Consider the following 24704-nt stretch of genomic DNA (forward strand, 5'->3'; position numbering starts at 1 on the left):
TGTCTAACCATATTTTCCCTGGGATTTAGGAATGACAGTCTGCGGGAGAGAGGACAGTGCATGCCTTTTTTTTTTTTCCTAACCTTATAAAATGTTAGTTTTGAATAGTCACTTAAAATAGGTTCTCACTTCAGTCTCTCTTTTTTCTTTCTAAATAAAGCCTGAGAATTTGCTTTTAGCTAGCAAATCCAAGGGAGCAGCTGTGAAACTGGCAGACTTTGGCTTAGCCATAGAAGTTCAAGGAGACCAGCAGGCGTGGTTTGGTGAGTAGGATCTCTCTACCTCATGCTGCTTGTACTATTCTGGCTCCAGTCACATCCCACTTCCTAACCAAAATAGAATGGAAATGTTCATTCTGACAATTTGACTAATTTTAAGATATTGGACCTTTATATGTACCTGATTTTACTGACATTAAAGGATATATAATCTAAAAATAATTTAAGGGAATAGAAGAGCAATAACACGTAGACTTTTTTCTTAAAGGATGGATGAAAGAAATGGATTCTGTTCTAAGAATTAATAGGAGGATTGCAATATTCAAAGAGTATTTGAGAGAACATTGATTGTTCACATACAGCCTCACTTGATGCTAAAAACGCCTATGTAAATAGTAGGTACTCAGGAAATGCTTGCAGAATATTTTACATATTTTGTGATTAGCAAATTTAAGTTTTAAAAATATTATAAAGTGTATATATAGAGATTTATATATGATATTATATATCTATATATGTGTGTGCGTTTCGTCTCATCTTCTATTTCTCCAAAGTGCCAGTTTCCTCTCTACAATTTTGATAATTTCAAAATTTCTATATGATGAAATTTCCGTTTCCTTGCAATTAAGGAAGAGATTAACTCTAAACAAATTTAAATTATAGTATTTCTAACCAGACGTATGGATTGTTTTGATATTCAGCCGAAATAAATGATTTCACCCGCTGATTTTATGCTTCTCTTTCTGCCATTTCCCAGTATTAACCCATTTTTCACGTAGTGTCCTAAAATATAACCTCTGAGAGCCTCAGTCTTACTTCTTTTCTGACTTTCAATGTATTGAGATTAAATTTTTTAAATGCCCTTCACTTTGAATTGCTTTTCCTCTAAACAACAACAACAAATACAAAGAGAGCTCAATAAGTGCTTTACTTCTTTTGTTTTCTGTGCAAATACTTCTCTGTATCCCTAAACATACACATGTACTAAAATGTACACAGAGCTCCCAGGATTCACTGTGTCTCTCTGATCTGCCCCAGCTAGTTAATGGGAGTGACTGGTGAGGCAGGCTTGCCTGTCTTCTCTGAAGGCAGCCTAATTCAGGACCTCATTTTCTGCTGCCTGTCCTGTTTCAGTAGTACCTGACCATTATCCTTGTCTGTGATTCTTCTCAAGTTTAATACTGCCTTTTACATTCAGGCTCTCTTTACCTACCAGGTGAGTTTAATACCTCCAAATTTGGCATTTGGTATGTCATATTTTGACATATAAATAAGCTTGTTCCTTTTAACTGCAAACTGAAAGAAGGTAGGACCTAGAATTAGTTCTGTAAATTTGAGATTCAGAAACATCTTTTTATCGTAGGAAAGAGTATGGTTGACACAGATAAAGAATATACAACAACAGGAGTTGGGGTCCAACAGGAAGTAGTGGGGCTATCACAGAAATGGGGAGAGCAGATCACTGGAGATACATAAATTAAGAGGTCCTGCCCCTTGAGATGCTCATACTTCTATATCAATAAGTATTTAGCATGCAGTGTCAGGGCACCTGTATCAGAAGCACGCATGAGGTGCTCTGGAGCACAAAAGAAGAATTACGAAATTCTGCTTCTGGGGAAAGTTTCAGTGATTGGGGTAAGGCTTCTGCCTTCCTAGTGGCTGAATGGGAGTTTTATTCACTGGTAGGCAAGGAGATAAAGGCATTCCAGACAGAGGGATCAGCACATGCAAAATCTCAGAGGCATAAAACAATTTTTTTCTATTTCAGGAATAACAATAAGTTTGTTATAGCTAAAGTATAAAGTATACTGAGATGCGTGGTAGTTGATGAATTAGGAAAGGATTTTATGTCCTTTTGAAGGTTTTGGCATTTATCTTAGAAGTTTCAGGGATCTGGTGAAAAATTTTAAGTAGAGAAGGACGTAATTGGGTTTATGTTAAGTAATGTTGATTTTGGTAGCAATGTGGAGGATGGCTTTAAGGATAGCCTGAAGGCAAAGAACCAGTTAGGCTAATGCAGTAGTTCAAATTATGCATGAAGACAGCTTGAACTAAGGAGTATATAGGAGAAAGCAAGTTACAGGTAACATGCAGAAAGGACAGGGACGCTGAACTCCAAAGGGAATCTGTTTAGAAGAAATCAGAGTCCCGGAAATTGGGTTCAAAGACAGGACTCTAGTCCTTTCTAGAGCAAAGCAGGACCCTTCTTCACGAGATACCAAAAGAGGGACTTAGGCTCAGGGATGTAATTGCCAGAACTGTGTACAAGATGATGATTGGATATCAGGAATAAGCCAGAAGCCTTATTACCAGAACCAAGGCTCCAATTTAACATCGACAACTTGGATGATGCTTACGAGAATATTGGAGTGGAGCTCCTGAAATCTCTCTTGTTTAGGGCTCTATGTTTTATCTCTTCTGCTAGATCAAAAGCTGTTTGAGGGACTGTGTGTAGTGAAAAGTTTCTGCTTTTTGAATGAAAATACTTCAGCTGATATCCTGGCTCTGATTCTTAATAGCTACATGCCATTGGGCAAGTCACTTTAACTCTGTGAGGTCAGTATCCTTTTTGTAGATGAAGATAATAAAGACTCCTTTATGGGGCTGTTATGAGACTAAGTGAAGTAGAGCATTAGAAAATGCCTGGGCTATGAAAGCTGTTCAGTAAGTTTTCAAAACCATCTTGGAATGAAACACGTGTCACAGCACTTGGCCTACACAGTGAAAGTTGTTGAGTGAATGACTAAATATCAGGCTAGTGAAAGCAATAACATCCATATAAAAGTATACAAATTTTCAAATTGTGATAATTCATTTTTCATAGCAAGCTGGTCCTAGAGAAACAACGACAGATGGGGAGTAAAATTCCCATTTTCTCTTTAGTATGGTGAAATCAGTTAAGTTCTTGCTAAGGTAGCTATTCGGGTAATGACTTTTAAGAGGTGCATTATAATTTCTAAGAAAATTCAGCATTTCAAAAGTATAGAAACACATAGTTTCTAAGCTTAAGAGAATACTTGTTTCTTTTTTATTTTTTTTCTTTAGCTCTTTTTAAGCTTTTTTTTTAAAGAATAGTTTATTCTACAAGTTCAAGTGAATCCTCATGGTTACCTAAGTGAAGGAAAAGTGGGCATATGATGTACTACATTTCTTTTGGGGGTATTGTGTGATATATTTTAGGTTTTAGGAGTAAAGGCATATTTTAGTGTGAATGACTTGTTTTGATATTTATTCAGTATCATCTGCCGTAGTCTCACGTGTTTGATTAATTTTATCTTTTAAAATATAAGTGTTGAGTGGGGAACCTTTTTATTTTAATAAGAAAAGAGCAGAACTCTTTCTTCATTATGTATAATGCCAGAGTTTCAGGCTTTTACATAATTTTATTTCAATAAATGTGAGCGGTCTATTACAAATAAAAATAAAACTATACAAGCCATCATAGAAGCTGTCTATTGTGTTTGATTATTTTTTTCTCATTTTCGATTTCCAGTGTTTGTTTTTCCCATGTTACTTCCTCTGTCTTTCTAGCCCTGATCTATTTGAATACTAGCCAAAAAGGCTAGAAGTAACACCCTATAACATACTTGTTAGGAAGGCTAGAAATTTACCAAAGAGAACAGCCTGTTTCTCCTGTGGGACTGGGAATGCTCTTTTCAATACATTTCTGTTTTTTTGTTGCTGCTAGGAAAAAAGGATAACTACCATGATCTTACTTCATGGAAGAATTATTTTGCTTGGTTGCTATTATGTCTCTTTTTTTTAAAGTTAAGGGTTTTTTTAATGGCAGTATGTTGCAATGGATACATTTCCAACTGTAAGTAATTCTGTTTTCTCTTTGTTTGATCTGTTCTGATATTCCTGTTGGTTTTTCAGAGTGAGAAACGTATGCTGTCTGTAAAGAAGGCAAGCTCTCATTAAATTTCCTGTTGATAGCATATATCATCATAAACTAGATTCTTAGGAGTTAAATCTGCTGCTAAAGAAGACCTAATTTATCTTACCCTCAGTATTTCTGTATTCATGAGAACACATTGTGGCGTAAGTGCACTGTTTTAATGTTCCTGCATTTAGATGTAGGCCTCACTATTCTTAGGAGTAAGGACCCCACTGACTGCTCAAATGATAGCTGTGCTCTTAGCATTTGTAGTCTCCAGAAGAGGTTTGTAATAATTTACACTTAAGATTGTTGTTGCATTTCTTACATAGTGATTTATTTCCCTATCTTTTCTACCTAGATGCAATATCATTAACATTTCCTGCTCCAGGCCAGGTATTCTACTGAGTTATTTAAGACATATATTAAAGTTTACCAACTCTAGATAGGAGGGTACAGATTGCATATAAAAGGGTAGTCAAAATTCAGAGTAAGAAAGAACCACTGAGAACTGTAGTTAGCTAAAGAGATCTCTAACATGGAAATAATTTAGAGCCACCTTCTGTTAGAGTAAAGGTAGAAAAAAAAATTGAAGGTCCAAGGAACAGAAAAAGTATCATCAAGGGTGAGCATGAGAAGTTTATCTTCAAATGACCTTAAAGAGATTTTTAGGTTAAATGCTCAGAAGTAGAAAGAAGTCATGTTGGGTGAATTAAGGGGAGAACCAGATGGTAAAGGAACTTAAGGTGCCAGCTGGGATCTCGGGCTTTAATCTGGTCTTTGGCATTGGTTTCCCATTGGGTTCCCTGTGTGTCTCAATTTGGGAGGAGTCAGAGAGGGCTGGTTGGAATGAGAGAGCAGGTATATGGCAGTGAGAAGCACTGGGTAGCGCTTGAAAACTATTGTGCCTACCCTACCTTAGAAGAGCGGACTCCGCGTCTCTCCTTCAGGTACTCCTTGAACTTCACTCAGGGGAACCACCACTGTTGCCCAGTAGTTCTTTCTGCTTCACAGCTACTGAGCAAACGTTTCTATCAAGTAAAGTCTGAGGTAGAGGTGGATCCGCTGTGGTCCGTGCAAAGCTTAAACTACAACCCACAAGTCTTTTCTGGAAGTCCCTTCTCATTGTCCACCCCGCCCTCCTCTAAACCCAACAAGGAAAGGAAAAGTAATGAAAATGGGGGAAAAAGTGATATCCCAAATCCTTTGCCTCATTTTCTAATGTAATTTTGTTCAAAGAAGTAACCAGCTGTTATACATATGCTTGTTTTTAGGTACAAATTTGTCATGGAGATGGGGGAAAAGCTCCTTTCTTGGACACTTTGCGTCACAGTTAAATATATAAGGTGCTTCACCAGAGATTTGTAGTCAGAGGAATTCCTGATTACATATCCTTTTAAAGAACAGTTTCCAGTTTTTGTGTGCCTTTAAAGAAAACTTCCAAATAGGAATAGTTATTTTTGGTTTTTTTTTTTTTTTTTTAAATTTCATTTCAGGCCATTATTTCCTTTTATTTATTATTTATTTATTTATTTATTTTTGGCTGTGTTGGGTCTTCGTTTCTGTGCGAGGGCTTTCTCTAGTTGCGGTGAGCAGGGGCTGCTCTTCATCGCGGTGTGCGGGCCTCTCACTATCGCGGCCTCTCTTGTTGCGGAGCACAGGCTCCAGACGCGCAGGCTCACTAGTTGTGGCTCACGGGCCTAGTTGCTCTGCGGCATGTGGGATCTTCCCAGACCAGGGCTCGAACCCGTGTCCCCCGCACTGGCAGGCAGATTCTCAACCACTGTGCCACCAGGGAAGCCCAGTATTTTTTAAAGTATATATTTTTATTTGAAAACCATTGTTTTCAGAAATAAGAAATATTTTACTCTAAATTCTAGCTATAAATTGTCATTTAAGTGTACCTTATTGGACATACTGATTTATACGATAGGAAACTTTCTTTGGCCATCTAGTTTCTCATACCGCATCCCTTAAGTTAAAAGCCTAGCTGATACTTGTTCAACAGTGATTCATCTGAATATTCCTGAGTCTTCTCTTTAGTTGCCAGTTGTAAGTACACACTGATTATTTATTAGTACAGAGTGAGCTCTTGGATGTATTTTGGACTCATTCCTTCTCCTAGTGAGTTCCTCAGTTACTCTCAGTGCCATCCCCCACCCTGTACAGACCACCTCACTTCCAAAAATATTTACTGAAAATTTGCTTTAAGTTTGTCCCCCAGATCCACGTTTTGGGTCCTTCTCTTTTATAGGTGAATACCTCTCATAATAAAGTTATGTAGGTACCATGAGAAGTATCATCTTTGGCAAGGTTGTAACCCTATCTTCAATTTTCTCCTAATTTCTTTCCAGGTGTAGGGGAGGCTGTTCTGATTCTTTTCACAGGTTTAATTTTAACTCTCACATCAACAAGAATCAGAACTGCTGACCAAATGGCCTGAAGTCCACACACTGTGCAGTACAACAGATGTGTTTTTTCTAATAAGCTACAAAGCAGGGCAGGTTAGTGTTGATACTGCTATGGAGACAAACTCGTCCAACATTATTTTACTTCTCTGAGAGCCTTGTTTTATCTTGACAAACAGATCAACAGATACAGAAACCCAAAGAAGTTTCTTCCATAGTTTGCCATTTCATATTGATTTTGTCAAGTTGGTTTTAATTCATTAACATCTGTTTTCCCTAGGTTTTGCTGGCACACCTGGATATCTTTCTCCAGAAGTTTTACGCAAAGATCCTTATGGAAAGCCAGTGGATATGTGGGCGTGTGGTAAGGAATCGTTTTCATGCCGATTTTGCAGTACACCAGTATTGTTATAATTAAAAATAGCATCTGTTAAATTTGAGGTTGATGATCTCTAGCAATCAGTGTAGAGTTATCATTCTCCAACTCTAGTCTACAACACAGTCACGTGGAGAGCCGGTTAAAAGCAGGTTGCTGTTTCTGATTCAGGAGGTCTGGGGCGGGAGCATTTGCATTTTTAACAAGTTCCCAGGTGATGCTAAAGCTCATGGTCTGGGAGGCACTTTGAGATCAGGGCCGTAGAGAATCCCCCTCAGAGGTCATGGGGTTTATACTCCCATCCTGTCACCTCCACCAGGAAGCCCTTAGCACAGATGTCATGTCTGTACCATGAGATGCTCAACAGGGATTAAGAGGGAAAGAGTGGATCTTGGAATGTGATTGACTGTTCTGTGGGGACTGAGCTCTGAGTTAGGCCTTTAACAACCAGCTCTAATCAAAAAGTAGCCTATGCACGCTCAAAGGTATAGAATGGGGAGGATTTCCACCACAGTTTTTATAACAGAATTTCTGCATGTCAACGTATACTTCAAATAGGTGAGAGACTGAAATAAAAGGGGTACTTCAGGGTGTTCTGAAAATTTTTCTGCTGGAGTTGTTGGCAAGAGCTAACCCTCTAGGTTCCTGACACTACATCATTAGCACAAAAACTTGGTGCTTGATCTCAAACTGTGTGCATCTCGGGCTCTTAGAGTTACCTCCATGCCTAGGAAGGCAGATGTGAGAAGAGCACAGTGTCTGGAGTCACAATGCCTGGGTTCAAGTCTTTGCTTTGCACCTGCTAACCCCATCTCCTTAATGTCTCTGAGTTGGCTTCTTTACCTATAAAATAGAAATATTTTACCCTCATAGAGTTATATGAGGATCAAATAGGGTGTGCATTAAATGAAGACGTTTTAGAGTTTGTAAAGCAATTTAAAATGGAAACAGCTATTATTATTCTAAAAAGTTGGAATTGTAGCCTAACTAAAGGGTAGGGTCTTAGGTGTGCCCCAAGCTCTGTCTTCCTCCTGCCTCCCTGAGAGTATTTCCTAAGCAGGAACTCTAAAATCCTTTGGGTTGGAGCATTGCCACAAAATGTTATTGTTCAGATGTAAAGGTTAATGGCAGATAACTCAAATATTTCCCTTGCAATAAATCAGCCCCATCACAGATCCGTTTCCGCTGATGAATTTTCAGGGGAGCGGAGTACCCTGAGAGACAGGCAGACGCAGATACGTTTTATGGAGGATGTGTTAGGGGGTGGGGGGTTGGGTGCGGCCCTCGGACCAGGCACTGGAGAGAGGCTGTGGTGTAGACGGGTCAGAACCAGGGCAAGTCTCAGTACCCTAGCTTCCACTTATAAAAATGGAGATAATAATAGCACTTGCCTCCTAGAACTTCCGAGAGGATTTTTTAAAATAGTTAAGTGTGAGTTATTATTACCATTATTATTAGAAAGTGTTTCTTTATAAATGAAGTTTCTAGATGACTGATCCGTAGCCTTAGAAGAGAAGGACTGAACACATTTAAATAGATGACTCAGCGCTGTCGTTCTGATCATCAGCTGAATATTATGATGCCCTCGCCTGAATACTAAATTCTCTCTCTGCTTTCCTTGTTCACTTTTAAATTTTCTTCTTGCACGCCTTCTACGTTGCCAAAGATGTTATTATGGACCACCTTCACAGCTCCTGAATCATATCTCATTCATTTAAATAACTTAAATAAATCATTTATTTGGTTCTTGCATTTGAGAACACTTTTTACAATGTATCAATGTTACTGGCCTTGAAGAATATCAGATCCTTTAAAAAGAAAACAAAAAAAACCTGATATTTTGCACTAGAGATTCTTTCCTGGTTGTGGAGCAGAATCAGTGCTGAAACTTATATACATAGAACTGTCCAGCCCCTACATGGGCCCTTTGCTTTAGTGGCTCTGAGCTCAGCGTGGGCAGCTGCATTTTTAACAACTATGACATATCATCAGGGTTTAGACTCACTAAACACACTGTGCTCAATTTTAACATTACTTTGGTAAATTTGGGTACACTTGTTTTTGGATTTTCTGTGTGAGTGCATTTCCACAATACAGTTTGTATAGCTAACCTTTTAAAATAGTGGCATATCTTGTCATAATGGGATTTCACTTCTGTGAAATGTGAGGTAACTTCTACGGTTGAAGCTCTAACTTACTTGGCTGGAAGAGGAAAAAAAGATAGGTGAAGAGTTGTTTTCCCCCTTGTTATCTGAGCTATATCACATTCTTGAAAAATGTAAATAAATATTAGATAGATACTGCACGTACACATACAAACATAAGTGCTCCCGTGTGCGTATACACACACACACACACACACACACACACACACAGACCTCATGAATGCCTCTAGAAACTTAGAGCCACAGGGCATCTCATGGATTTCAACCCGTTTTGCCATAAGCAGAGCCACCTTCCCTTTTCCTCAATCCTATCCTTACCTTTTCTTTTTTTTTTTTAACATCTTTATTGGAGTATAATTGCTTTACTATGTTGTGTTAGTTTCTGCTGTATAACAAAGTGAATCAACTATACATAGACATATATCCCCATGTCCCCTCCCTCTTGTGTCTCCCTCCCACCCTCCCTATCCCACCCCTCTAGGTGGTCAAAAAGCACCGAGCTGATCTCCCTGTGCCATGCGGCTGCTTCCCACTAGCTATCTATTTTGCATTTGGTAGTGTATATATGTCAGTGCTACTCTCTCACTTCGTCCCAGCTTACAGTTCCCCATCCCTGTGTTCTCAAGTCCATTCTCTATGTCTGCGTCTTTATTCCTGTTCTGCCCCTAGGTTCATCAGAACCGTGTTTTGTTTTTGTTTTTTTTAGATTCCATATATATGTGTTAGCAGACGGTATTTGTTTTTCTCTTTCTGACTTACTTCACTCTGTATGACAGACTCTAGGTCCATCCACCTCACTACAAATAACTCAATTTCGTTTCTTTTTATGACTAAGTAATATTCCATTGTATATATGTGCCACATCTTCTTTATCCATTCATCTGTCGAGGGACACTTATGTTGCTTCCATGTCCTGGCTATTGTAAATAGTGTTGCAATGAACATTGGGGTGCATGTGTCTTTTTGAATTATGCTTTTCTCTGGTTATGTGCCCAGTGATGGGATTGCTGGGTCATATGGTAGTTCTGTTTTTAGTTTTTTAAGGAACCTCCATACTGTTCTCCATAGTGGCTGTATCAATTTATATTCCCACCAACAGTGCAAGAGGGTTCCCTTTTCTCCACACCCTCTCCAGCATTTATTGTTTGTAGACTTTTTGATGATGGCCATTCTGACTGGTGTGAGGTGATACGTCATTGTAGTTTTGATTTGCATTTCTTTAATGACTGGTGATGTTGAGCATCCTTTCATGTGTTTGTTGGCAATCTGTATCTCTTCTTTGGAGAAATGTCTATTTAGGTCTTCTGCCCAGTTTTGGATTGGGTTGTTTGTTTTTTTGATATTGAGCTGCATGAGCTTCTTGTATATTTGGGAGGTTAATCGTTTGTCCATTGCTTCGTTTGCAAATATTTTCTCCCATTCTGAGGGTTGTCTTTTCGTCTTGTTTATGGTTTCCTTTGCTGTGCAGAAGCTTTTAAGTTTCATTAGGTCCCATTTGTTTATTTTTGTTTTTATTTCCATTTCTCTAGGAGGTGGGTCAAAAAGGATCTTGCTGTGATTTATGTCATAGAGTGTTCTGCCTATGTTTCCCTCTAAGAGTTTTACAGTGTCTGGCCTTACATTTAGGTCTTTTATCCATTTTGAGTTTATTTTTGTGTATGGTGTTAGGAAGTGTTCTAATTTCATTCTTTTACATGTAGGTGTCCACTTTTCCCAGCATCACTTATTGAAGAGGCTGTCCTCTTCATTGTATATTCTTGCCTCCTTTATCAAAGATACAGTGACCATATGTGCGTGGGTTTATCTCTGGGCTTTCTATCCTGTTCCATTGATCTATATTTCTGTTTTTCTGCCAGTACCATACTGTCTTGATTACTGTAGCTTTGTAATATAGTCTGAAGTCAGGGAGCCTGATTCCTTCAGCTCCGTTTTTCTTTCTCAAGATTGCTTTGGCTATTTGGGGTCTTTTGTGTTTCCATACAAATTGTGAATTCTTTTATTCCAGCTCTGTGAAAAATGCCATTGGTAGTTTGATAGGGATTGCATTGAATCTGTAGATTGCTTTGGGTAGTATAGTCATTTTCACAATGTTGATTCTTCCAATCCAAGAACAACATGGTATATCTCTCCATCTGTTTGTATCATCTTTAATTTCTTTCATCAGTGTCTTATACTTTTCTGTATACAGGTCTTTTGTCTCCTTAGGTAGGTTTATTCCTAGGTATTTTATTCTTTTTGTTGCAGTGGTAAATGGGAGTGTTTCCTTAATTTCTCTTTCAGATTTTTCATCATTAGTGTATAGGAATGCAAGAGATTTCTGTGCATTAATTTTGTATCCTGCTACTTTACCAAATTCATTGATCAGCTCTAGTAGTTTTCTGGTGGCATCTTTAGGATTCTCTATGTATAGTGTCATGTCATCTGCAAACAGTGACAGCTTTACTTCTTCTTTTCCAATTTGTATTCCTTTTATTTCTTTTTCTTCTCTGATTGCTGTGGCTAGGACTTCCAAAACTATGTTGAATAATAGTGGTGAGAGTGTGCATTCTTGTCTTGTTCCTGATTTTAGAGGAAATGGTTTCAGTTTTTCACCATTGAGAATGATGTGTGCTGTGGGTTTGTCATATATGGCCTTTATTATGTTGAGGTAAGTTCCCTCTATGCCTACTTTCTGGAGAGTTTTTATCATAATTGGGTGTTGAATTTTGTCATAAGCTTTTTCTGCATCTATTGAGATTATCATATGGTCTTTATCCTTCAATCTGTTAATATGGTGTATCACATTGATAGATTTGCGTATGTTGAAGAATCCTTACATGCCTGGAATAAACCCAACTTGATCATGGTGTATGATCCTTTTAATGTGCTGTTGGATTCTGCTTGCTTGTATTTTGTTGAAGCTTTTTGCATCTATATTCATCAGTGATATTGGCCTGTAGTTTTCTTTTTTGGTGACATCTTTGTTTGGAATTTGTATCAGGGTGATGGTGGCCTCGTAGAATGAGTTTGGGAGTGTTCCTCCCTCTTCTATATTTTGGAAGAGTTTGAGAAGGATAGGTGTTAGCTCTTCTCTAAATGTTTGATAGAATTCGCCTGTGAAGCCATCTGGTCCTGGGCTTTTGTTTGTTGGAAGATTTTTAATCACAGGCTCAATTTCAGTGCTTTTGATTGGTCTGTTTATATTTTCTATTTCTTCCTGGTTCAGTCTCAGAAGGTTGTGCTTTTCTAAGAATTTGTCCATTTCTTCCAGGTTGTCCATTTTATTGGCATATAGTTGCTTGTAGTAATCCCTCATGATTCTTTGTATTTCTGCAGTGTCAGGTGTTACTTCTCCTTTTTCACTTCTAATTCTATTGATTTGAATCTTCTCCCTTTTTTTCTGGATGAGTCTGGCTAGTGGTTTATCAATTTTTTGTATCTTCTCAAAGAACCAGCTTTTAGTTTTATTGGTCTTGGCTGTTGTTTCCTTCATTTCTTTTTCATTTATTTCTGATCTCTTCTTTATGATTTCTTTCCTTCTGCTAACTTTGGGGTGTTTTTGTTCTTCTTTCTCTAATTGCTTTAGGTGTAAGGTTAGGTTGTTTATTTGATATTTTTCTTGTTTCTTGAGGTAGGATTGTATTGCTATAAACTTCCCTCTTAGAGTTGCTTTTGCTGCATCCCATAGGTTTTGGGTCATTGTCATTTGTTTCTAGGTATTTTTTGATTTCTTACCTTTTCTTTTTATGTGTTTTTTTTTACAGGCAGCCAAATCCCTTTGTGAACAAGCCATGCCCTATTTAAAGCATATATTTGCCACCAGCTCCCATTTTCTTTAGAGACAGTAGCATCTTTTAATTGCATGCCTAGAATGCCTTGGGATCATGCAGCTAACCACAGCAATGTCTTAGATATTCTAATATTACATATTTGGGGCAAATAACCCCCCAATGCCCACTACCAGGAACATCATAATGGAGTCTTCTGCTTTTTGTTACATTTCTGAATCTCTGCTGTGGGTTTAGAATATTGTTTTACCATTTTATTATATGTCTTGATAGTTACATTAAATTCACTTTACTTATAAGATGGTGCACCTTTCCTCATCCCCATCCCCATAATAACCATCAAAGTAACGTATGCATTATTTTACTGCTTTAGGTAATGGCATATCTTGAGAGCAGCTCTTTTTCAACCATCCATCAACACTAGCTCTTGCCAATTGAATAACTACTTCTTTGCAAGGCTAGACATTGGGTAGTGTGGTAAGAAATTACATAACCCAGATAACAAAAGAAATGTAGAATAAGCCATTTAGCAAAATGGCAGGTAATCTTCTATGTGAATTAAACTATGAGCTCTCACTAAGGCTGTCTTTGGGCAGTTGACACAGAACAGAGTGAAGCACAGCACTGGTATAATGGCTCAAAGAAGCCTGTGCATTATTTTTATTAGAAACATGCAATAGTCTGTATGCAGGGAATTTCAAATACTCACCACCATTACCTTGCTTTTGTGATCTCACACAGAATATAATCTGAGCTGTACCTGGGCTTTGAAAGCTACTAGTCCATTACTGGAAAGTAAATGATAGACATTAGTGAAGCAAGAACATAGCCCTGTGTTCTGCCATTAACAACAGTAAATTGATTTTGATAGTTTTCTTGCATATATAGCTAGTTTCATAATTCCCTAATGGGATGAGCAAATGTTTATAGATGTTGCTGAATCACTGGTTTTTAACCGAACTTCCTTCTACATCTTGGCTTTAAAAAATAATAAATGTAAGTCTATAAACATAGCGGGCACACAGATGCACACACACACACACACACACCCTTTATCTTGCTACTTCTCTACCTGAGTTAGGTATCAGAACAATTATGAGTGATAATATAGTGGCTGTCACAGAATGTACAGTAACTTTTGACAAATCTTTGAAATATTATGGAATATATTTCTTTTTTCTTTCTTGGCCAGTTTAGGTCCAGCAATTGTGATTTCTGAGCCTTAGCCTTTTCATATTTCAGCTGGAATAAGTCAGCATCAAGCGCTTTTTGAGAAAGTATTTACCGTTTTGAAATCACAAGCCTACTGGGCAATTTGTTGCTCTTACCAACCGGTTCTGCAGCACTTACACTGGACCATTCCAGGTGTGCCTCACATTTAGAAGGCAATCTGCCTTCATCCCTTATGACCCGCATCTTCATCAGTCTTCAACCCATGGAGCTTCACTCCCAGTCACAGTCTCTACCAATATCCTCTTATTCTGAACTTACACACTTTCAGACATTTCTCTAGATATAGTATTTATGGTTTCCCTGACTTGATGTTTTTCAAACTGTGGATCACAGATCACATGCTTCAAAGTGACCTACCTGAGTGCTTATCAAAAATACAACTTTTCTGGGACCCACCCACGAACCATTGAATAAGATTCTCTGTGATGAAGTTCAGGAATTTGCATTTTCACAAGTTTGCCAGGTGATTCTGGTGTACACCAACATTGGGCAGCATAACTCAGCTAGTTGCAAATTCCTTTAGGGCAGCAAATCTTAGGATTCTTATATTGTAGAGCAGAAGTTGCAAACAGGTGGTCTACAGATATCTTGGCCAGACAGTTGGACCTTTTATTTTGGGGGGTGTTAACATTTATCTTTATAATTTATTATCAGAAGATTTTTCTGGAAACTATCAGTTTCTGGCTTCTCTAAAGTAATTGAAAGAGCTAATAGCAAGATGCTTTTGTTCTTATATGGCCGCTGTACCTGTCAGACAAACGGACACATGCTCTCCCCTGGTTCCTGCCTACCTCATGCCCAGCAGGCACCTGCACTCACCTCAGCCTGGTGCCAGAAAGCCTGTCAGTTTGCCACCCCTACTACATGGTGTAAATAGCTTTCATCATCGGAAAAATAATTTTCTAACTTGCTGGCCTTGATCTTTTAGATCTTTGCTCTACCCATCATTGGCTCTGTGGGTCTCAGAGTGTTAGTTGAACACTTTCCCTATTTGAATTGTGATTTATTTATTTATTTATTTCTTGCATAAGGGATAAAAAGGAGCCATACTTATCCCTCACTAGTTAATTTCCAAACTCCACCTGCATTTTGCACACAAGCTCATGCTATGCCCTTTGCTTTCTGAGAAGATGAAGTGGATGCCTTGTTAGATTGCTCCATTAACTTCTCACTGACTTCTCAAGAGTTTCTCAGAATTGCTTCTTCACCTCTTTTTTCATAAGAACAGCCTTTAGAATGTTTTAATCATTCATGTGATTATAGGTGTAATCATTTTTCTAACTCTAGCTTTTATTAAAAATCAGTTTTGAATGTTCGTGATAATGTAGTCTTTCTACCTCATCAGTAATCAGTGCTTCTCAACTCTTATTAATCAAACATCTCTAGCATCTCCCAAGCACAAATATGTATATAAGATAATGAAAACTAGTGATAGTTTCCATTTTTTTATATGTTATATGAAGCAGACCGTGTCAAAATAGTTTTTTAAACTTTTCATGGAAAATGTTAGGGAAAATTCTCTGTACAAAGTAGAGAGAATAATAGTATAATGAACTGATGGCTAATCTTCTTTCATCTTCACCACCCTGCTAATTCCTCCACCCCAAGGTTATTTAAGTCAAGTCCAATAATAGAAATATTTTTAAATGTCATGTAATAATAATTGCTTAAAATTATCAAATATCTAGTAATTTTGCTATTTGCCCTCTTGTCTCATAATTTTGTTATCAGTTTGGTCTCTTAAGTCTCTTTTAATTTGTAAGTTCTGCTCCTCTCTCCCTCCCCCTCTTCTCACTCCTCTTTCCTCCTTTCTCAATTTATTTGTTGAAGAAGCCTGTAGTTCCCACAGAGCACTCCTCAGAGTACCCAATCTCGGTCTCTGTATACTGTTTGCCACTGTAAGAAATCAGGATTCCTTATAGAAGTGGCTGATTCCAAGTCTGGATTAGGAGAAGTGCAAGATTATCCAGGAGCATCTGGTGATAACCAGAAAGAACAGAAACTATTAAAGGCCACAGAGTTTGTATTAACAGGACTCAGGAGCCTAACTGAAGAGTCTTCTACTGGTTAAAGATGGGATAACTAGAGGATAAATAAGAAAAATAACAGTAAGGGATTGAAGCATCAAATAAGTTTAAATCCATGCATTCATAATAATGGTCAAAATGCATCAGAAATCCTAGCCTTTGGAGGATGCTGGGGAACCAATGCATTATTTTGAAAACTGATTAATAAAGAAGGAAAAAATTAATTACCCTATCTTTCCTCTATGAACTATATTTCAGGGTAACCAAACAGCTGATTAAGTAAGTTATTCTTAGACTAAGGAAGGTGTAATAGAATTAGAATATCATTATCATTTTGTAACCCCTAATGAAATATCTAGGCAGTGATCATGAAGGGCTGCTAACATCAGGAGAGACATCTGACATTTGGAGGTCATATCACCCCCTGAAGTGTTCTTGCAAAGAAAATGAAGACCCTTTGATTGGCTTTTAAAGATATTAGTGCCTTAGTTATGGATGTCTTAGTGCCATCTTTTTTTCTCTGACCTAGGAGAAAAAGGTAAAATATTAGGATTATGAGGAAAATGTAAATCGGATTTTTATTAGTGAGGCAAGAACTCTCAAATAGACAACAAAAACTTTAAAATAATCAGTTAAAGTGCATAGCTAAAGGAAAATGTGGCTGCAGGGAATATTTAAGGCAGAACCAAATTGAAACTTTCCTAGTGAAAGTCAAGGCCTCTCAATTAGACAACACAAACAATTTAAAACTTAAAATGACCATTCTTGCTAAAGCTCATAAATAAAACGTGGCTGCAGGGAGTGTTTAAGACATGACTTTGTCAAGGCTGCTTGTGGCTCAAACAATTAAGTCACTTAAGCTCTCGGCTTCTGTTTCCTCATCTGTAAAATGGGAGCAATAACATCTACCTCATAGTATTGTATAGAGATTAAATGAGGTAATGCAGTAAAGCACAGGTAAGTGCTCAGCAAGTGTTATCTACAACAAAATTTACTAATATTATCCTTATTAATATGCCACAACTCTCATCGTTGTTCTTTACTTTCAGAAAATAGAGCCACAAAGAAGCACATAACCCAGAAATACCTTGGAATCTAGTCTAATGAGCAAGGCAAAGTAAGCTTACAAAACAGTGTTTATTTAAATAGGCATTGACAATTTCACATCAGTCTGCTCAATAATGTCTATGTAGCTCTTTTCTTTAAATCTTCCAGCCTGAAAGTATTTTTAAATCCACTATATTTATGCTATTATTTTATTAAAAGTACATTTTTCGTAGAAATCCCTCAATCAAGCAATTAAATCATGAACATTTATCTACATAGTGGCTGCTGATTCTTGGGGAATGAACTGTCTGTGAGCCTTCCCTTCCCAGAGAAGTACCATACCAAGTGTCTACCAGTAGATGTAATGCACAAGAACAAAGCATCAGAAGCAGGCCAGGCCTAGGTCCAGAACGTTAAATGTCACAGTTGTGAGTCTGCTTTATAATTTTATAACAGTCTAACTCCAGATGTTTACTAGAAAAATGTCTAATGAAAAATCACTATAAGAGAATGGACTTGAGGACACGGGGAAGGGGAAGGGGAAGGGTAAGCTGGGACGAAGTGAGAGAGTAGCATTGACATATATACACTACCAAATGTAAAATAGATAGCTAGTGGGAAGCAGCTGCATCGAATGGGGAGATCAGCTTGGTGCTTTGTGACCACCTAGAGGGGTGGGATAGGGAGGGTGGGAGGGAGACGCAAGAGGGAGAGGATATGGGGATATATATATACATATAGCCGGTTTACTTTGTTATACAGCAGCAACTAACACAACATTGTAAAGCAATTGTACTCCAATAAAGATGTTTAAAAATTTTTTTAAATGCAGTCTGTGTTATTAAGCTATGTTACTGCATAAAAATTACTCCATAATTTTTCACAAAGGAAAAAAAAAATTGCTATAGACCCTTCCAGTTACGAAGCTGATTTTCTTCTTCACCCCCTAAACCATAGCAGAGGGTTAAAACTACTTAGGTGCATCCTCTTTTCTCCTTGCATCCTGGGGACACAAACACAGACACTCATCATCATCATTGTTATCATTGTCATTAGATGCCTCTGTTACATCAGATAGTAAAAATATGAAAATAAATTTAAATAAGTGCACATTAAGTCTGTAATGTAGTGATGGAAAAAATATTTTTATGTTGTGAAGGTGAGGTACCAATATATTGTGATTTTCTGCATTGTCCTTTTTTTTTTTTTTTTTTTTAAACTCCACTGCGGTGAAGTAACTTTCAATCTTGATTTTAAAGCCTTGTTGGGTTTTTATTTAAGAATGTTGCTTAAAATGCTTTATTCCAGTAGCGATCGGCTTTTGAACTGAGCCTTCCTGAAGCAGGTTAGAAAAGTCTAGGGTGAATAAACCCTTGTTTAAAGCCATTTTAGCTGCAACAGTGTTTATCGTATACAGATGTCAAGTCTGATGGACAGGAGCAGGGCTAGGTGTCACTAACAGAGTAAAGGTAAGGAAACGAAGAGACCAGCTTTGGCAAAGGGAAAAAGAAGACTCAGGCCCTCCAGGCAATGTATCACCTGTCTTACCACCTCTCCCAGGCTTCCCCAGTTAAGGGGACTCAGCAAGAGAAACAAAAGCAGGAGACTTCAGAGTAATGGCAGGGACAATGGGCTAGAAAAGAAAGTGAAGACCTTAAGCAGGGTAATAAAGTATTTCAAAAGTAGAGGAAGGGACATATGATGATAAAAAGGACAGTCCCGGGAGAAATTTAGACCCCAAATATGATTTCAAGGCAAATTAAAAACTAGCAAATGCAAGAATTTTTTTTAATTTAAAAGTTAAAAGATTTTTTTTAATTTAAAAGTTAAATCAGTTAAATTTTTTTAATTTAAAAGTTAATGTAAAAGTATTGGTTAAATTAATTTGTGAATAATTACATATTGATATTTATGAAAAAGATCTCAAATTGTATTAAAGCTGAGTATCTAATTCTTTGAATTTTATGTACAGTTTCACTTTCCTCTTACTTTTCCCTCTTTGTAACACATACTCTTCTGTAGTAACACTGGTTTAGTTGTTTTACTGAAAAACTCTATTTTTGAAGACTAAGGTCATTAAAGAGAAAAGGATTTTCATCTCTATATATGTTATCCACACTCCCAGGGACCCTGACTATTTAGAGCATGAATCTATAACCAGGGCACAATTGCTCTACAAAATGTCCTAATTAGCAGCAAAATGACTAAGGAAATAAATAACGTTATGTTTTTAAATGTCAACCTACAAAGTGACTAAAATCACATGGTGTCTAAATAGATAAAAGCACAGGGAGATCATATATAGGCAGGGTTCAGGGAGGCCAAATGTGTCAGCCACAATGGCAGGTGAGCTTCATCTTCCGTTGTTGTCCTGCTGTGCGTCTTTAGAATTCTTTGGTGCATGCACTGGACCTGCCACATAATCAGAGCTCTTGAGCATAGGGGGAACAGCATTCACCCTCCACAGAACACTTCAGAGTAGATCAGAACATGTCTCTCTGAAGTTTACCAACAATCCAGTTTCCCCTCTTTGAATGGGTGTGGCTTAATATCATTTTGGATCTGCCACATTTAACTCATTGTTGTCTGTGACTTAACGTTCTGTTAATATGCTCATTCCCTCCAGGGGTCATTCTCTACATTCTACTGGTTGGATATCCACCCTTCTGGGATGAAGACCAGCACAGACTCTATCAGCAGATCAAGGCTGGAGCTTATGATGTATGTAATAAATGTTCATATAGCTTTAGACGATGGTTTTTTGTTTATTGACCAAGAACCAGATTTTTTTCATTGCTATTTTAACCATAATTTTCAATAATGTCCCTTATTATTTTCCTCTCTCTTAGGGGAAGGGAGATAAAGAATAAGAAATGCAGCATCTATATCCAGTTTCTATTTCCTTTTAGCTCAATATCTCCTAAGATTGAAAGGAAAACAGTTTGAAGTCTCTAAGGAAGGACCTTGCTTGTCAAAGCATTTGGATCTTAGTGCATTTTAAAACATATAAAAATTAAAAGATTTTTGCTTTAGAAGTGGTTACTACCTGTTTAGCTGAATTATATTTTCAAATGCTTATCACATAATTATATACCAACAATACTTTGCAGTGATCCATGTATCAAATAGAACATCGTTCCATTATGTCAGTTTTGACTGTTTTTGTTTTGTTTACCCAAATGGCTTCTCTGAGAGCTTTCATTTGAAGAATGGGTTTCACAATTGAAAAATATTTGAAAAGCACAATTCCAATACATTTCATTACAATTAGAATATTTGAAAGTAGGCATATGAATTAAGTTCTGTATCTGAAGAGTAAGACCTTATCTACTTTGTCTTTTGGGCTTAACTTTGTGCTCTTTGGTATAATTTTCTCTCCTTTGATAAATATGTCTGTAAATATGATTTACCACCTCCTCTGGTTTTACCTCACACAGTCCTCTGGAAGTCAGAATGCAAGGTCTGGACGTGCTCTTCCTATGTTATTAAGTGGGCTAACTAAGTGGTAGGCAATATTGGGTCCACCTTCTGTGTACAAGTTAAAAGCGCAATGTGGCTGTGAGAAAAGTTATGAGAAGTCTGTATTATATTGTATCCGGTCTCATGAACTCCCCAATGCATTTCTGACTAAACATAGCATTCAGATGGATGTGTGTATCACAGGTATTTAAAATCTTTTAATTTTGAAGCATTCCATTTTAGCCAGACTAATGATAATTAAACCAAATTGTAATTTACCTGGCCAAGCTAGCACATTCACCATCTTTACAGACTAGAACTAGGCACCCCTCTGGGAAGACACAGCTCTGCAATGCACTGCGTGGTGAATGTGAAGGAATGACTTTGTGAAAGTTAGAAAAATAAGAAAAGGGCCCACCTTTATCTGGGTTGAACCCAGCCCCTCATTTACTATCAGAAGATCTGCACATCATAAAGAAGCAGGGTTGAGTGTTTCTTCAATAGTTCCTGATTAGCAAGTTTTTACAACTGCCCAAAATAAACTTCTGGAATTAAAATGACAGTTGTTAAACTGGCAAAAAGTTGCAAGTATTAAAGAGTCAATATCATTTTTCTTATGTTTCGTTTTGCCAGTGGATCACAAACTGCCCATTTTATGACTACTAAAAGTGAACTAACTTAAGTCCATTAAGGCACAGTGACAATGCCTTTTTTCTCAAGATTGTCTATAAAAATTCATGAATTGAGAAAAGAACCTGATATTTTGTTTATTTAGAAACTAATGTGACATACATTTTTCTTAACCCATCAAGAATATTGTTTCTACTAAATATGCTTATTAAGTGAAAGTGAGGTTACATAATTATCAACAAAAAATTTATACACAGAAATTTAGAATAAATCTCTTTATCGTATTGTTACTATACAAACGGATTACTAATAGAAGTTATGAGAGTAAATTTCATGAACTTTCTTTTGGTGAAATTTATCATTTTTGAAGTGTTAAAATGAAATCCTGCTGAGGCTCAAATTTGTAGTCTCAAATTTCTTCTCACTGCTGCACTCCAAATAGCGACAATTTATAGGTCAGTTTTGGAACAGGAATTGAAGCTGTTTTATTTTCTCTGCTATTACTGTTGATGAGTTGTGGAAGTGTGTAACACATTATTTTGAACCTTGGCATAGTAGCATGACGATGTGACAATGTCTCAGCTTTACTGACTTTTGCAAAATTGCATAAATAATTACGAGAAAGGCTGCATAAAATTGAATTTTCATATCAAAGCAAATATGCTTTGAGAGGACTAGAAGATTGAGTTTATTTTTCCAAATTTAAGAATGTATCACTAGTTATGGCAATTTAGTGTACATGTTTGTCCCTTATCAGTTACACTCAATATCTTAATATATAGATATATACATAGAGGGGGGATATATATATCTATATCAGTTTGTCTATATATAGATACAATTTAAATTATACAAGAAATTCACTACTTAAGGAAATTATTAGTGTATGTGGCTCTTCTCTGTTCCACTGAGTGTATCTATTTTTTAAACCCTTTATAAACATATTTTTAAAGTTTCCATCACCAGAGTGGGACACAGTGACTCCTGAAGCCAAAGACCTCATCAATAAAATGCTTACTATCAACCCTGCCAAGCGTATCACAGCCTCGGAGGCACTGAAACACCCATGGATCTGTGTAAGTGACAGTTCTCCAAAGATCTCAGGAGCTCAAATGAAAAATACATTCTCCTTTAAAATTTGTCTTACAAATAGTCTTGGCTAAAATCAGTCTTTCATTATTAGGAAACTCTTGCAGTTGAATGCTTATAAGTTTGTCAGATGGATGCAGGCACCATTAATAAAAATTTGATGAAGTTGAGGAATGAATATCTTTTGAATATCCTCAATTAAGTTTATTTTTCTCCTCTTCCAGCAACGTTCTACTGTTGCTTCCATGATGCACAGACAGGAGACTGTTGACTGCTTGAAGAAATTCAATGCCAGAAGAAAACTGAAGGTAAGAAATGTTCCACTTTTGTGAGGAGGGCGATTTGGCAGCGAGAGCAGAGATTCTGTGTGAGGAACAGAGCTATGGGCAAAGGCTTTTAAACGTGTGAGCCTCAGGACCCTTCTTCTCCTGGGTCTTTGGGAAGTGGAATCTACACTGGAATTAAAGCTACGAGGAAGAGCTAGGATCGCTGGCCATGCGTGCCGTGGTCCCTCCCTTCAGTGGAAAACAGCTGTGCAGGTTAATAATCGGAATCTGGCCGCCCCCACAAGGGTGGTCCCAGCATTATGAGAAACATAGGCCCGCTACTCTCAGGAAACCAAAACCAAAGCCAAACAAAAATGCCCTGACTGAAAGTAAGGCTAGGAGAAGATTTATTATCAAAAACTGCTTCTTTGTTAGGTCAGTGCTTTGCATAGGCAGCATTAATTTTGTATTCTTATCGCTCTGACAGGGTGCCATCTTGACTACTATGCTGGCTACGAGGAACTTTTCAGGTACACGTGTTAAGCACTCGGCTCTCGATCCCCTCCTCTCCTCTCTGGTATCTTTTTTGGAATTTAATTTTCAATTCTTTAATCATTAGAAAAACACTGTTGTTCAGGGGTGGCAAACGTGTGCCATGGATTCCTTCCACGCCCGCGGCTGCCGTGAGGCTTTTACCTGGGCGCCGTCTCGCAGAGGCGTTAGGCCCGTGACTGCACTCTCCACGAGAGCGCCCCAGCAGCCCCGCCTCTGGTCGGCGCTGGAGCGGGACTCGGAGCCCCTCTGCCATCCCTGCGGGGGTGCGCACACTTTGGAACTACGTCCTCCCCCCAGCTTGAAGCTCAGCATTTTGAACCTAGAATTAATTGAGATCTCGTAAAGTAATAACTATGAATAGTTTCTTTTTTTGTCTCATTCTCTCAGGGAATCCCAGTAAGCAAGATTTTTAGAAGAAGGCCCTTATTGAGGAACCCAATTCTCTTAGGCCTAAGTTCTTTTGAAAGTACGGTTCTGTAGTAGCTTGGCCTGCTATAAGAATGATTACAACTTTCGAAGGTATCTAAACTCAACAATTTACAGAGAACCTACCCCACAGTAATTAACGTTCCTTGAAATGATTTCTTGGTAAAAATAAGTTTGTTTCAATAATGGGCTGAAAGAAGCTAAACTATTTCTTTATTGTAGAAGTGACTCGCCGAAGTCAACATAAAGTATATACTCTTTCCAGAAATTGAGTTTTGGAACTCCTTTTTTTGATAGGTTACCTCAAAGGATCAGGTTTCCAAAAATAAAATTTTGGTAGAAGCTCATCAGTCTTATGTATGGAGAGGGAGTGAAGCAGCAAGGCAGTTGCATTGGTAAAACTTACTGTTTGGCTGTTTAAACTTGGAACAATTGTCAGACGATTATACCAAAAATACTACCGTTTTACTTTGCTTACTGTTTATATAAGAGTGATCTGCAGCACCAAATTATCCAGCTATGTCTTCAGTAATTTATTCCCGCTACATACTTCACTTCTGAGTATTGTAGTGATGTCAGGTGATGATCTATATCATTATCATGTTTTCCAAACTTCTCAACCAATTTCTAGTTATTGTTTACCATTTTATTAAATGGTCACCTTTTGTCTCCCTTTGTATATAATGTGAGCTCATAGGAGGCTTTCCAAAGGCTTCCACTGACCTGTTAAACAGCAACAATGATAATAATACAATGAGTAATGCTACAAACTGAGGGACTGTGTTAGTCAATTGTATGCATTTTGTCCAATTTGTTTGGTGTAGTAAAATCCTGTTACTGCCTTTGTCAAGTTACCTGTTTTATGAACAATTGATTAATATAGTTGACATTTATATGGGTGAGTTCAATATCTCATTAAATATTAACTAATATATGCTATATTCAAATAAATTAATATTCACTGTGGCCCAATCATTAGTGAATCACTAAAAAGTAGGATGATTTATATGGTATGTATTGTTAATGACAAACTAACTTGAAAAAAATCTCCAGAATTAAGATTGTACATTTTGTTAAAGTCTCAGGCATAAATTGGGCCTTTATTAATATATGTACCCATGTATAGAAGCTTTTTACCTCACATTTTCCTTTTCATCATCA

The 24704-nt window shown here is 37.4% G+C and overlaps 1 protein-coding gene across 4 annotated transcripts in view; it reads left to right on the plus strand.

The window, feature by feature from the left end:
- CAMK2D (calcium/calmodulin dependent protein kinase II delta) overlaps positions 1 to 24704 on the plus strand; it is a 290301-nt gene that overhangs the window by 213117 nt on the left and 52480 nt on the right. For all 4 annotated transcript variants that reach the window (XM_061192041.1, XM_061192038.1, XM_061192040.1 and 1 more), the window contains exons 7-12: positions 161 to 263; positions 6784 to 6867; positions 19745 to 19839; positions 22161 to 22283; positions 22521 to 22604; positions 23050 to 23092. In XM_061192041.1, coding sequence (XP_061048024.1) covers positions 161 to 263; positions 6784 to 6867; positions 19745 to 19839; positions 22161 to 22283; positions 22521 to 22604; positions 23050 to 23092 — 532 coding nt within the window. The remainder of the gene's footprint in view (positions 1 to 160; positions 264 to 6783; positions 6868 to 19744; positions 19840 to 22160; positions 22284 to 22520; positions 22605 to 23049; positions 23093 to 24704) is intronic.

This window comes from Eubalaena glacialis, chromosome 5 (genome assembly GCF_028564815.1).
Source record: "Eubalaena glacialis isolate mEubGla1 chromosome 5, mEubGla1.1.hap2.+ XY, whole genome shotgun sequence".
Lineage (NCBI taxonomy): Eukaryota > Metazoa > Chordata > Mammalia > Artiodactyla > Balaenidae > Eubalaena > Eubalaena glacialis.